The 13,386-nt window shown below is 40.6% G+C and overlaps 1 protein-coding gene across 1 annotated transcript in view; it reads left to right on the top strand.

The window, feature by feature from the left end:
- The window catches only part of LOC111511382 (kielin/chordin-like protein), a 39,066-nt gene that overhangs the window by 19,352 nt on the left and 6,328 nt on the right, over positions 1-13,386 (top strand). The window contains exons 4-5 of the mRNA XM_023167396.2: positions 5,743-5,883; positions 5,940-6,118. Coding sequence (XP_023023164.1) covers positions 5,743-5,883; positions 5,940-6,118 — 320 coding nt within the window. The remainder of the gene's footprint in view (positions 1-5,742; positions 5,884-5,939; positions 6,119-13,386) is intronic.

Consider the following 13,386-nt stretch of genomic DNA (forward strand, 5'->3'; position numbering starts at 1 on the left):
CTGAATAAAATTCAAGATATAAAATGCCACTTTTTGTTATATCGACCCAACGAATCAGAATTTGAAATGACAGACAAACTTATTTCCTTTATTTCTAAAATGTCCTGTTTTTGTCAACTTAGTATCTTTCAATATGATGTTTCTTCATCTCTATAAAATCTGGTATATAATTTTTTGTTATTGCACATTTTTGACAACTTTCCCTGTATAAGATAAGTTTTCATTTTCAAAAAAAGATGTGTGTGATATGTATTGTATTTATTTTGGTGGTATATTATAAAGCTATTTATATAAAATATCAACGTTATTGAGACTGCAGCTGAACAAATTTCCTTTGAAATGACCCATACAGAACGGCGTGTTTTTCTTGAATTTTGGAACACACCACGATGAATCTTCAAAGTCTTCCAAATTCATTACGGTTGTGTATATATTGAATAGACGCAGTTTGTCCAACAAATCATTGAATATCGACAAATTCAAGCCTCTATAGATTGAAAAAAATGGAAACTGCTTAGATTTGAAACTCGTTCTGGAAAGGTTGCTATGACGGTTTTGAATGTTGTTGTTGAGATGACTCTGACTGATACTGCACACGTTGATGTATTATTCTGAAATAAATTCGATTTTTCAATAAAAACATACACTGAAATAAATTCGATTTTTTAATAAAAACATACACTAAACAAAATTTTTTGACAAAAGAGAGGGTAATGTCTTCCATGAAGTAATTGCTACACATATAATGAAAATAAAAAAATCAAGTGTCATTCAAAATAATGAATTTAAAACACATATTCTGCACGTACTAAGTGAAGGAAATATATTGTATGGAAACACTACTTTATGCGGATCATATCTGTGAGTGAGAATTTTTGACTCGAATGAAAAATATTGTATACACCCAAAAACTCTTTGCCTATAAAACAAAGAAAAAATTGGAAACGGTACTAACCTTAATTTTGTACAATCTCAAATGAAACGACAAGATTCGGTTTCCCAATGTCCATCAACCCTTTGAACACAATAGCGTATTTTCCTGATGAAAATTCTTCTAAGTGAGGACGATACGCCTCCGTCACTCAGTGGGGCAGAAATGATACTTTATCTCCCAAATCTAACAAGACCGCCTCACCAAATTTTCCTTTCACGATTTTGGCAGTGAATATCCTCTGCGGCATCTCCACAGGCAAATCTACTACTTTGATACTTGGCTTTCTCTTCACGATCGAACTTGCATTCAACTTTTGTAAATCCATCTGTGAAAAATAAAAAATGAAAGCTTCATGTTTTGATTGACAATATATGCGAATACTATCTCAAACAAACCACGACATGTAAAACATTTGACTGAAATCATCCAACATATATATATCGAGAAAAATTTTGGAAATCAAATGATTCAACAATTCTCACCAATTTTCAAATAAATTACATTTGAATAAATTCATCTGAGGAAAAAGTCAAACCTAAAACACTTACTTTCAAATAGAATCGGTGCACTTGTCACTGGTATCACTTTCAACGGATGCAACTAACTCATTTCGCCATGCATGACGTATTTATAGTAAAATAAGTGATGACATATTTCAAAATGAAACAAAGAGCCTTTGTTTCGTCGCTTTGAGAACTGCGTATCTCCGGATGTAGATTCGACATTGACAGTGATCAATGTCACTTTGGGTTTGAATATAAAAATTAGTGATGACGTATTCTGAAATGAAACAAAAGAAAATCAAAGAGTCTTTGTTATATGCATATTCAGCGTTGACATTGATCCATGTCACCTTGGATTTGAATAGCGCAACAAACACATGAATTCTGCTTTTTTTCCCCATTTTATTTTAAGTACTACATGTGATGATGCGACTATTATTAGTGAAGATACAACTTTGTGCCCTCTTGGCATCGTCTCGGTTTTTTTTCTGTTGATGAATTCTGCATTCGTTTTCCTTTCATTTGATTTGCTGCACGTTGAGATTCAGTTATCATTAATGAAGATGTGGGTTAGTGCCCTTCTGACATGTTGCACCATATTTGTTTTCTCGTTGTTGATGAATTCTGCAATTTTTCTTCTTTCATTTGACATGATGTACGTGGCGATCCGAAGTTTTTTCAATGATTCTCTTTGCAATTCTTCCTATGCTGTTTCACATTAGGCGCTCGATATTATATTTTCCATTGTCTACACATTAAATCATTTGAAATGAGTACCCACATCGACCTGTTGCGACTAGTATAGCGAAAATAGGTTATGAGGTCCTTTTGGCTTCGTAAAATGATTAACTATGTTTTTTGACATCTAAAGGAATCCATTGATGTCAAAATCATCGGAATCGGACGACCGGAAGTGAAAACCGGAAGTGACCTGTTTTTGACGGATTCGAAACCTTCTCACCCTAAGGAATCCAAAAATACCATATGTTTCAGTATACGATGATTATTTCATTTTTTTGTCAACAAATTATGTGTTTTGAATGAAACTTTTGCAATTACATTACACTCGTAGTTGTTCATAACCCAACAACTTTTAATTTCAAATATGTTCAATGATTTTCTTTAAATGTGCAATTCTTTCTATGGTGTTTCACATTGGGCACTGTTTATCATACTTTTCATAATCTACAAATGAAATCATTTGAAATGAGTACCCACATCGGTCCGTTGCTGCTAGTATAATGAAAATAGTTTATAAGGCCCTTTTGGCTTCGACAAATGATTAATTATGTTTCATGACATCTAAACGAATCCATTGATGTTGAAGTCATCGAAATCGGAGGACCGGAAGTGAAAACCGGAAGTGGTCGTTTTTTTGATGGATTCGAATCCTTCTCACCCTAAGGAATCCAAATATATCATATGTTTCGGTATCCAATGATTTTTTCATTTTCTTTGTCAATAAATTCTGCGTTTTGAATCAAGCTTCTGCAATTGGAATAAACTGATAGTTGTTCATAACCCAACATTTTTTAATTACAAGTTTGTTGAATTTGCAATTCTTCCTCCATTTCTTATCCTTTCATTTGACGTGCTGTATGCGACGATCCGATCATTATTAGTAAATATACAACTCAGTGCCCTTCTGACAGTTGCGCTATTATTTTTTGTAATAACTCATTTATTTCCACAAATCCTCACACACGCCACCACCTCCCACGCTGACTACGTCACTTTCAAGCTTTTAATGTTTTATCACTATTATTATTATTATTCGACCCTCATTCTCCAGTTCAATTTCATCTAGCACAATCAATCGAGCAATATTTGATGTCTCCATTCTGATTGGCTGACCTACACTACTCTGTAACAACAGAAGTTAGGTTGGGTGTTCCACAAGGTTCCGTTCAAGAGTCTGAAAATTAGCAAAATGAATCTTCATATGACAAAGCATGGACTTTAGTCATTTCCTGATGATGCTAACTTGGTTAGCGAAACGCGTTAAATGATAAATAACTGTCATATTGAAACACGAAAAACCGTTACGATAATAACTATGAAACGATAACGAATGAACGCACGGAAAACGGTCGAAAACGTACGAAAAACGATCGAAAACGCACGAAAAACGATCGTAAACGCACGAAAAACGATCGTAAACGCACGAAAAACGATCGAAAACGCACGGATAACCACGTATTTTGAAATGTCATTGTCGAATACTTGGCTCCCCCATTGCCCTCACGTTGAGTCCACAACGCTTAACCTCTCGACACTTTTGGATCTACTCTTTCTCCTGATGATGCTAACTTGGTTAACAAAGATACGAGACTTCCGGCATGTTGGAACGCTAGACTTCTGTTGAATTGACATGTTTTTTTCTTAAATGATGTATTTTGAAACGCCTCTGTATACACATTAATATAATATTTCAAATCGACATGTTTTTTTCCTTAAATGATATATTTTGACGCACCCTGTACACTTCGACGTCATATTCGTTTTTCAATGGTGTATTTTGAGATACCTTATACACATTGAGAGATCGCACGTTGAAAACTTACAGCCTCGAGGAACTGTTATGTTCTTTCTTGAATGATGTATTTTGACGCACCCTGTACACTTCGACGCCATTTTAGTTTTCAATGATGTATTTTGAGATACCTTGTAACATTGAGGGATCACACTTTGAAACGATACAGTCTCATTAATCTGTAATGTTTTTTCTCAAATCTGATTCATTATTATTAATATATCACTTTCGCGCTTCCAATTTTCATCGAGTAGTTCACGATCAATTCCAAAACCGGCAACGCTACATTGCCCCATAAACAATGATTTATTGTACAACTGGCAACGCTGAACCTGCCATGCTGGCATGTATTGACATTTGACAGATGCAGTCTTATGAATCTAGTGTTTACAGTGTCCTTCTTCAACCAATAGATAGTTCAGCTAGTGACTCATAGATGACTCTGTGTGTTCTATAACTTTGGTGTTTCCATATACTTTTGTATCGATGAATCGAGCGCCTATTTTTGTGCGGTTACTGATAACAGGACATGAAACAATTCTGTACGATAAATTATTCAAATGAATCTCTCAATATACGCAAAGCCACGTAAATTTGTGCATCGATTACGTCACACGCGCCTCTCGCTCTTACACACACACACACATGCACCTCTTTACATGAAATATTAATTATTTCCCAAATCTAAGTATATTTTCCTATCTTCAATATGATAATGACAATTACATTCTATGGAAATCAAAAATAAAAAATGCTGTCAAGTATAATGAATGAGTCAATTTCGGTCCCGACAAAACTAACGCTGTAAATACCCAACATTCGCAGTTAACTTCAATATCTTACGATGGTGTAGAGGCTAAGGACAATGTCTACGGCGCGGACGACCCAGGTTCGAATCTCATAACTATAAACTTTTTTTAATTAAAATCACGTGACTGAAGGGGGCCGAGGGAGCTGATAGGTTAGGTGGAGTACCAAGGGGGCCGATAGGTTAGGTGAAGTACCAAGGGGGCCGAGGGGCGGAGTTCTACGCTTAAATCGCTACTATACTCGTTCCATCCTGCGTCGATGACGTCACACGTTTCCCCCTCACAGACACCGTCCTGCACCCTCATTGACATTTGACAGTTGCACAGACACCGATCCGTATTGACAGACATCATAAAACCGGCAACTGCGCATACTGCGTCGCATGACAACACCCATATGTCTAGTGTTTACAGTGTTCTTCTTCAACCAATAGATAGTTCAGCTTGTGACTCATAGGTGGCGCTAGGATTAGTGTTCACAGTGTCCTTCTTCAACCAATAGATAGTTCAGCTAGTGACTCATAGGTGGCGCTAAGATTAGTGTTTACAGTGTCCTTCTTCAACCAATAGATAGTTCAGCTAGTGACTCATAGGTGGCGCCAGTGTGGTGTACTCGCGACGATGCATCTGGGTCACGTGACAATTTGGAGCGCTCTGATTGGTCGCAGGATCCAAAATTGCCAGAATGAACCTTCATAAGAAAATACATGGGGTTTTGATCTAGAAGCCCTGCTGCCTATATACTGAATAAATATTCATTGAAATATGGAGCTACAAAAACACATGACATTTAAACGGAATATTTGAGAAAATCTGATGTTACTTTATTCTTCTGATGTCCCACCAATTTTTCATAGTACATTCAAAAACACAATTATTAGCACATCAACATTATTGTCACTACTATCTTTGATATGTTTTAAACTCGTGAATGTATATTTAATGGATATTTCGATGAATTAGGTAGGCTGACTCCATGGTTTCAACTCACTTCCAACTCGAAAACAGGGACATTGAGTTTGAAATACAGACTCAAACGGTCTAATAAACTCCGACAGATCGATTGGAATCTACCAAAACATCACAGAAAATCCCCCGTAGCAGGTGAGTTGAAGTTTTTTTTTTTCATGATTGTTTAAGAAAAAACTATTCTTTTTCAGCATGGACATGGCTCTCTTTTTCTGTAGACTCAGCTGCTGGTGTGATAAGAATGGATCTCGATTGTAATCCTAGTGAGTTCGAGCTTTTGAAACCTGGAAAGTCAAAAGGAAAACTCAACATTCCTGCAGACTCTCTTGTTTACTTTGGTCAGGAACCTGGACGAAAGAAGAAGTATCTTGTGAGTAGTGCAGTTTCTCCTATTTCAAAATTTGTATTTTATACGATAGTTTGGTTTGTAAAAAGTGTTCACTTCCATGACCGTTTTTTATATTGTAAATCATACCCGAAAGAAAATAACACCGGCCACCGCTGGTAGCCATAAATCAGGCGTGAAGTCGCTAAGAGCGCACTAGTGCAAATGATTCCCAGCCAATCGAGAAACAGCAAGAGTAATGTTACCGACTTCAGTAGAACTTCGGAGAATTTTCGACAACATTCGATTACGATATTTAAAGGCAGGCTGCGAGCATATCGAGGCGTTGAGTGAAGGTCGTGCTAAAGTGAAAGTGGAAGTGATAGTGCAAGTTAAGTGAGCGTACCTGAACCCATAGAATTATCTCGAATTGTCTACCGACGTGAAGAGTCCCTGATTATTATATTCAAACTCTTCCGATAGAGGCAACAGAGCCTAATCCAAAAGACGAAGGTGCAGTGAAGTGCCAGAGGTAGCACCTGGAAGTGCTGCCAAACCTAGGACAAACCAACAACGTAGTGAACTACATAAGGTCGTATACTTTCTTAATACAATGACGAGACAAACTCGCCAACAAAAACGTACTCAAATCCCATTCACTAATCGCTCCCCGTCTTTCTCTGGCTCTTCTCCCGAGCGCGAGACAACCGAGATCCCACCGCTAACCTCGACCTACGTACCGCTACCTGAACTCAGTAATATATTCAACATGAGAGAAATCCCTGACAAGTTGGCAAGTCAAAGGGCTATGTTCAATCTACTAAACTCCACTGAATTTCTCCGTGGTCAAATAACGGAAATCAAGGTTGACTTTAACCGTTCCGCTCTCCTGAAAACTTATAACAACACCAAATCCGTAGAAAATCTCCTAAAACCTCTCCGCGACCGTACTGTTCATACTTCATTCAAAGTAATAGACTTACATCCAAGTAACTCCCAATCTCCTGCTCCTGAAGAACCTCACCACTCTTACGTTATCAAGGAAGTACACCTTGATTTCACCATAGACGAAATCACCGGCTTCTTCGAAGCCGGTGAAACTGCAAACTCTAAAAATCTGGATGATAACCTCCAAGAAAACATGTTAACCTACAACTCTCATTCGCGTTATTACCGCGCATGAAGAACAATACACCCGTTGCTTGACACACGGTGTCAATATATACGGCAGAACTCACGAGTGCGAGGCCTCGAACATCAACCCGCTTCCTCTTATTCCCAAATATTGTAATATTTGCAGTGGAACGTGACATTCAGCTGCAGAATATCCCATTCACAAAATCAAATGTCCTCACTGTGGCAAGGCCCATCCCCCTACAAAATGTACTAAAACTGCCACACCTAAATGTCCTAATTGTGAAGGCGACCATCCTGCCTTCTCCCTAATGTGCCCCAAAGGGTTATAACCCCCAAAAACCCTAAAGAGCTGGCCCCCATCAAAATCCAAACCCCCAAAACCGTTACCCGAGTTACTCAGCAAATTGATGCTGTTATAAAAATTCAAACTACCCTCCTCCTCAACCTCATGCCTGCCATGAGAACTGAAATTCTGTCGCTCACAAACGAGCTATGTAAAAAAATATTGGGACACTCTCTCTTTGCCACTGTCAGTGGCAACAAAGTACCTTCACTGAATTGATAGCTTAATTGAATGGTTGATTGTCCAACGGTACGGGATAATGGGCGTTTAATCCTCGGAACTGTAAACGCCCAGGGCCTCAGTAGAAAACAACACACCAAAACCCTCCTTCACATCAAGAAATTCAAATCCTTTGTATCACCGATACCCTAACCAAAAACCCTCAAAACTTCTCCGGTTTCAACACTACCCACCGACCAAAAGATCAACATTCCCGAGGCATTGCTATCTTAACCAAACGGGGACTAGCCCACGAAAAACACATCCTTCCACCTATCCTATCCGAAGTCGACTGCCTGGCGATCGACCTACTTTCTAACACCGGCAACATAACTGTCATAGCTTATTACAATCAGCCAACTCAATCTGTGTCCAGAGAATTAATCGAATATGCAGCTTCTCTCCCTAAAGCATTCCTAATAGGAGATTTCAACTCTCGACATACACAATTCGGAGATTCTACCTCCAATGCCAACGGCCGTCTTCTAGCCAACCTTCTACTCGAACACAATCGATACAGAATTCCTTGTCCCAACCCGACGTTTCTGAGCCACCTTGGGGCAGACTCTCAGAGCACATATCTTGTTCTCTGAGAGTCTGATGGAGGTGGTCGATGACCTGGCCTATATCGGTGACACAATTAAGTCGGATCACCTCCCATTCTTGTCAAAACTATTCTAAGCTTTCCAATTCCGTCAACTCATGAAACCATTTTCTACCAGAAATTCACAGACGTCAAACGATTTCACTTTCTCATCAATCAAAAACTTTCTTCCCTTGATAATTCTCCCCTCAACCATCCCAGACTAATTGACGCACAAATTGATACAATTCAAAAAATTATTTCTGACTGAGACGACTTATCCACTCCAACTACAACCAGACGAATCGATCAATCCCAACTTCCACCTTATCACATAACTCTCATCAAAAGCAAACGTAAACTTTACAGAACTTTCGTCCGAACTAGAGACCCAGTCCTAAAAATCGAGTGGAATCGACTTAACGCCCGCATACGTCTCCTCATAAATCAATCCACCCAGAAAAGGTGGATTGAGGAAACTAAAAAACTTGACTGCCGAGATGGAACAGCTTTCTGGAACAAAAACGGAAAACCGACAGTCACCTAGTGATTGACGGTAACATCATTTCCAACCCATCTGACAAAGCAGAAGCCTTCCGCGGAAATGTCGAACACATATTCAATCTCCCTAAAGACCCTCATTTCGATAACCTTCTTCTCAACCACATTCACCAGCAAGTGCCTGCACAGCTGGGTAGGCACCCAGGTCAAATTTCTTTCGACGTCAACTGCCCGTTAAGATCCCCATTCAGTGAGGAAGATATCCTCAATACTATCCACAGCGGTAGAAATTCCGCTCCTGGCCCAGACTCGGTGAACCGCCGAGTACTGAAAAACCTTCCTGATTCCGCAACTCCTTCCCTCAAACACATCCTTGATGCATGTCTTGTACACGCCTACTTCCCAAACGCCTGGAAACAGGCTAACACAATCCCACTCCCAAAACCCCACAAGGATCTCACAAATCCTGACTCCTACAAACCTATCAGCCTGCTTAGTTGCCTGGGCAAATTGCTGGAACGACTAATGACTAACCATCTGAACGACGGTATGTCACCAGTATGGTTTCAGATCAGAACACTTTACTCAAAACGCACTAGTCGAACTACATACCCATATATCCCATTACTTCATCAGACTAGTAGCTTCCTATTGATCTAACCGACAAATCCGCGTTGAAGTCGGCGAAGCCGGCGTCCCCCAGGGCTCAGTCCTCGCTCCCTCCTTATTTCTCATCTATATTCACGACGTTCCCACAACCCATAAAATCCTCCGGTATGCCGACGACACTATCCTTCACTCTTCCGCTCCCAACACCCGCAGCTTGCAAATTCAAGCTCAAAACATGATCGACCATTTCGAGCAGTGGTGCAACAAATGGCATATCAAAATAAATCTCACCAAAACCCAAACTATCCTATTCAGACATCCTAACACCACAACCCGTCGTAAATTAAATCCTGATAACTTGGATCTCAGACTTTTAGGAGAAAACCCCATACTCCAGGATTCGGTGTCCTACTTGAAGGTCACTTTCATGAGGACCCTCAACTGGGAGATCGACCTGAGAGAGACACTGATCAGAGTCCGGAAGAAAGCCAACCTGCTCAAAGCTCTGGGAGCTTTAAGGAAATGTCCGAGGCTTTGCAAGCGAGCCTGGCGGAGAATGAAAAACGCAGAAAAGAAGAAAATGAACGCAGTAGAGGGAAAAGGAGTCGACAAAAAGTTTGAAGGAGTCGACAAACAGTTTGAAGAGATTTTCCGGGAATTTCAAAAAGAATTACCGGAACCGAAAAGGATTACTGCGGAAAAATGCAAATCGGAAACGACACCCTCCCCTTCTAGTAGTAGTTTTATTAAAAATCCAACTTTTGATGTCGAATCTTCATGATCAATTTATCGCAGACAATTTGAGGCTGCTGCGGAAAATAATGGGTGGAGAAATGACGAGAAAGCAAAACTTTCATACTGGCACTACGACGAGAGGCTTCCGAAATTCTGCAAAATATTCCAGTGAATAGACAGAAGGACTATGAGGCAGTCGTATCAGTTTTGGAGGTCAGATAAGAACTCAAGGTCCATCAGAAAGTTTACAAGAGTTTGGAGCTGAAGTCGAGAGGTTAGTAAGACTCGATTACCCAGAAGCACCGGATGACTTCACCCACTGGATTGAAGTCTATAGCGACAGGTTCGTGACACGGAGCTGCACCAGTCATTGAGGATGGCACATCATAAAGAATTGAATGAAGCCATCATTTATTCCCTAGAATTTGAATCTGCTAAAAATGCTTCACGACGACAACGAAAAGTAATAGTGAGGGCCATCAATGAAAAGGAAGACGAAGAAACAGATCGACTCATAATAGGTCTTGAAGAACTCTTTAAAAAATATTTGATGAATGGAGCTGCACCCAAGGCAAGAGGACGGCCTAAATGTTATAACTACGGCAGAAAAGGACATTCAAGGTGGGACTATCGATCACACATCAATCCAACATCCGACGAAATAAGAGACTGACGTTCGAGATCACCCGAACTAGAGCGTCGTGGTTTGGAAAAACCAAATTCAGCCTGCATTACGAGAGGTACATTAGCTGCTGCATCCCAAGCCCCCAGGTATTCGATTTCCATGATTGGACGCAACAGTAACAGCTTAGTTGTCGACGGATTTCTGAATAATCATCAATGCCTTTTTACTATCGATACTGGAGCAACGAGGTCAGTAATAAGAGCCGACATTTCCAGCAGAAGCAGTTTGAAGAAATTATCAGTAGTACCTGTTCTGGAAACAGCCACTGTTGATAGATTGATAGTATATGGAGAAGCTGAAGGGAGACTGAGGCTTGGGAATTGCGAAATTAAACTATGGTATCAATGTCTATTATTGTCGACGAGCTCATTCTGGGACTAGACATCATATCCCCCTAGGGATTCATGGTGAATATAAGGTATAAACTGGTGAAAGTCGAAAAAGAGGAAATTTTGCTCGACGTACCCTTGCAGCCTCAAGACAGCGCCAAGGTGGTTATACTGGAAGATTCCAGAATCTCTCTTAACACCGAGAAAATTATTCAAACGGAAATTGCTAGACCTGCCGGCTTGAGTACAGCATTGATAGAGCCACCCAACGGCTCTGAATCAGGAATTATCATAGCCATATCCCTCGTGAATGGTAACAATCAGACCATTCCAGTAAGAAAAATCAACCCTTATGATGAAAGAGTGACTTTCAAGAAAGGGCAAATAATAGGCACCTGCGAACTGAACGTAAAAATCGCCATAATATCACAGCGTGCTCAGCGACCCGCAAGGAGACGTGGAACCATCTGTCTGAAGAAGAACTATGCAAGGCCACCCGATTCGTCGAGGAAGAGAACGATATGTTTCTGAAGGGCAAAATCATTAGTCGAACGGATTTAGTTCAACATCGCATCGATTCTGGCGATGCCAAGCCCATACGTCAACCAACCAGACGTCTCCCTTTCAAAAAGCAAGACGAAGCGGCATCTATTGTTAAAGATATGTTGGAGACAGGAGTAATCGAGGAATCAAACATCCCCTGGTTGTCACATGTTGTGTTGGTGACTAAGAAAGATGGATCGATAAGATTTTGCATAGATTACAGAGAGTTTAATGATGTCACCAGAAAGGACAATTACCCTATCCCTAGAATGGATTACACACTGAACATTTCGGCCGAATGCAGATGGTTCTCAACACTAGATCTGAAAAGCGGATATTGGCAGGTGGCCGTTCGCTTCTCCACCGGCAATGAATTATACCAGTTTGAGTTTATGCCGTTCGGGTTATGCAACGCTCCCGCAACATTTGAACGCTTGATGGAGTTGGTGTTGAGAGAAATTACCTGTAAAACTTGCTTGGTCTAACTTTATGACATTATAGTCACCGGAGAAAGTGTTGACAAACATCTGTCAAACTTGAGGAGTGTTTTCACGAGGCTAGAGAATGCTCAACTGCAGATCAATCCCTAGAAGTGCTGCGTCTACCAAGAAAAGGTGAATTTCTTGGGACACGTTGTGTCTTCCAAAGGAGTTGAAAAAGATTAGGATAAAATCAAGGCAGTGGAAGAACGTCCAACACCGAAGAGTAAGCACGACGTAAGAAGCTTTCTTGGACTCTAGCTACTACCGGCGTTTCGTGAAGGACTTTGGAAAAATCGCCAGACCGCTGCATAGCTCAACTGAAAAGAGAAAACCTTTCGTTTGGTCTCCAGACTGTCAGCAAGCATTTGCTGCCCTGAAGAGACATTTGACCAGCGCCCTGGTTCTGGCATACCCAAAGGAGGAGGGTTTGTTTATACTGGACACGGATGCATCTCAACATGGAATAGATACTTTCCCAGGTACAAGAGAAAGAAAAAGTCGTCATCAGCTATTTCAGTAAGTCCCTGGGAAGGTCCGAAAGAAATCACTGCGTCACTAGAAGAGAACTCCTCGCAGTGGTCAAAGCGGTGGATCACTACCACTCTTTTTTATATGGCCGTGAATTTTTGATCGGGTCAGACCACTCAGCACTTCGATGGCTCTCCAACTTTAGAATACCAGAAGGAAAAATAGCTAGGTAGATCAAAAAGTTACAAACTCACTACTTTGAAATTCAACATCGGAGAGGAAAGAGTCACGGAAACGCAGATAGCTTCTCAAGAAAACCATACCTGACATCTGGATGCAAATTTTGCCAACACCAGGAGGACAAGGATACCCAGCTACCAGAAGAACTTTCCACCAGATGTGATAGGGTAGCGGGAACAGCTCTGATAGGGAGATAAGCTACCCTACCACCCGCCGCTTCCGATTCCCTCTGTGAGGGTAACACTACCTTCCTGACGAAGCAAGATATCATCGTAGCGCAGAAGGAGGATCCCCACTTGAACACAGTGCAAGAATGGATTGTCAAAGGAGTGAGACCGAAATGGCAAAATATTTCCAAGCACGACCAGCAGGAAAAGGGTTACTGGCTTCAATGGGACTCCATGAGCATTCGAGGTGACCTACTCACTCGGAAATGGGA

Source organism: Leptinotarsa decemlineata, unplaced genomic scaffold, assembly GCF_025532065.1.
Source record: "Leptinotarsa decemlineata unplaced genomic scaffold, Ldec_3_MD MMD2_P_RNA_scaffold_6, whole genome shotgun sequence".
NCBI classification, from domain to species: Eukaryota; Metazoa; Arthropoda; class Insecta; order Coleoptera; family Chrysomelidae; genus Leptinotarsa; species Leptinotarsa decemlineata.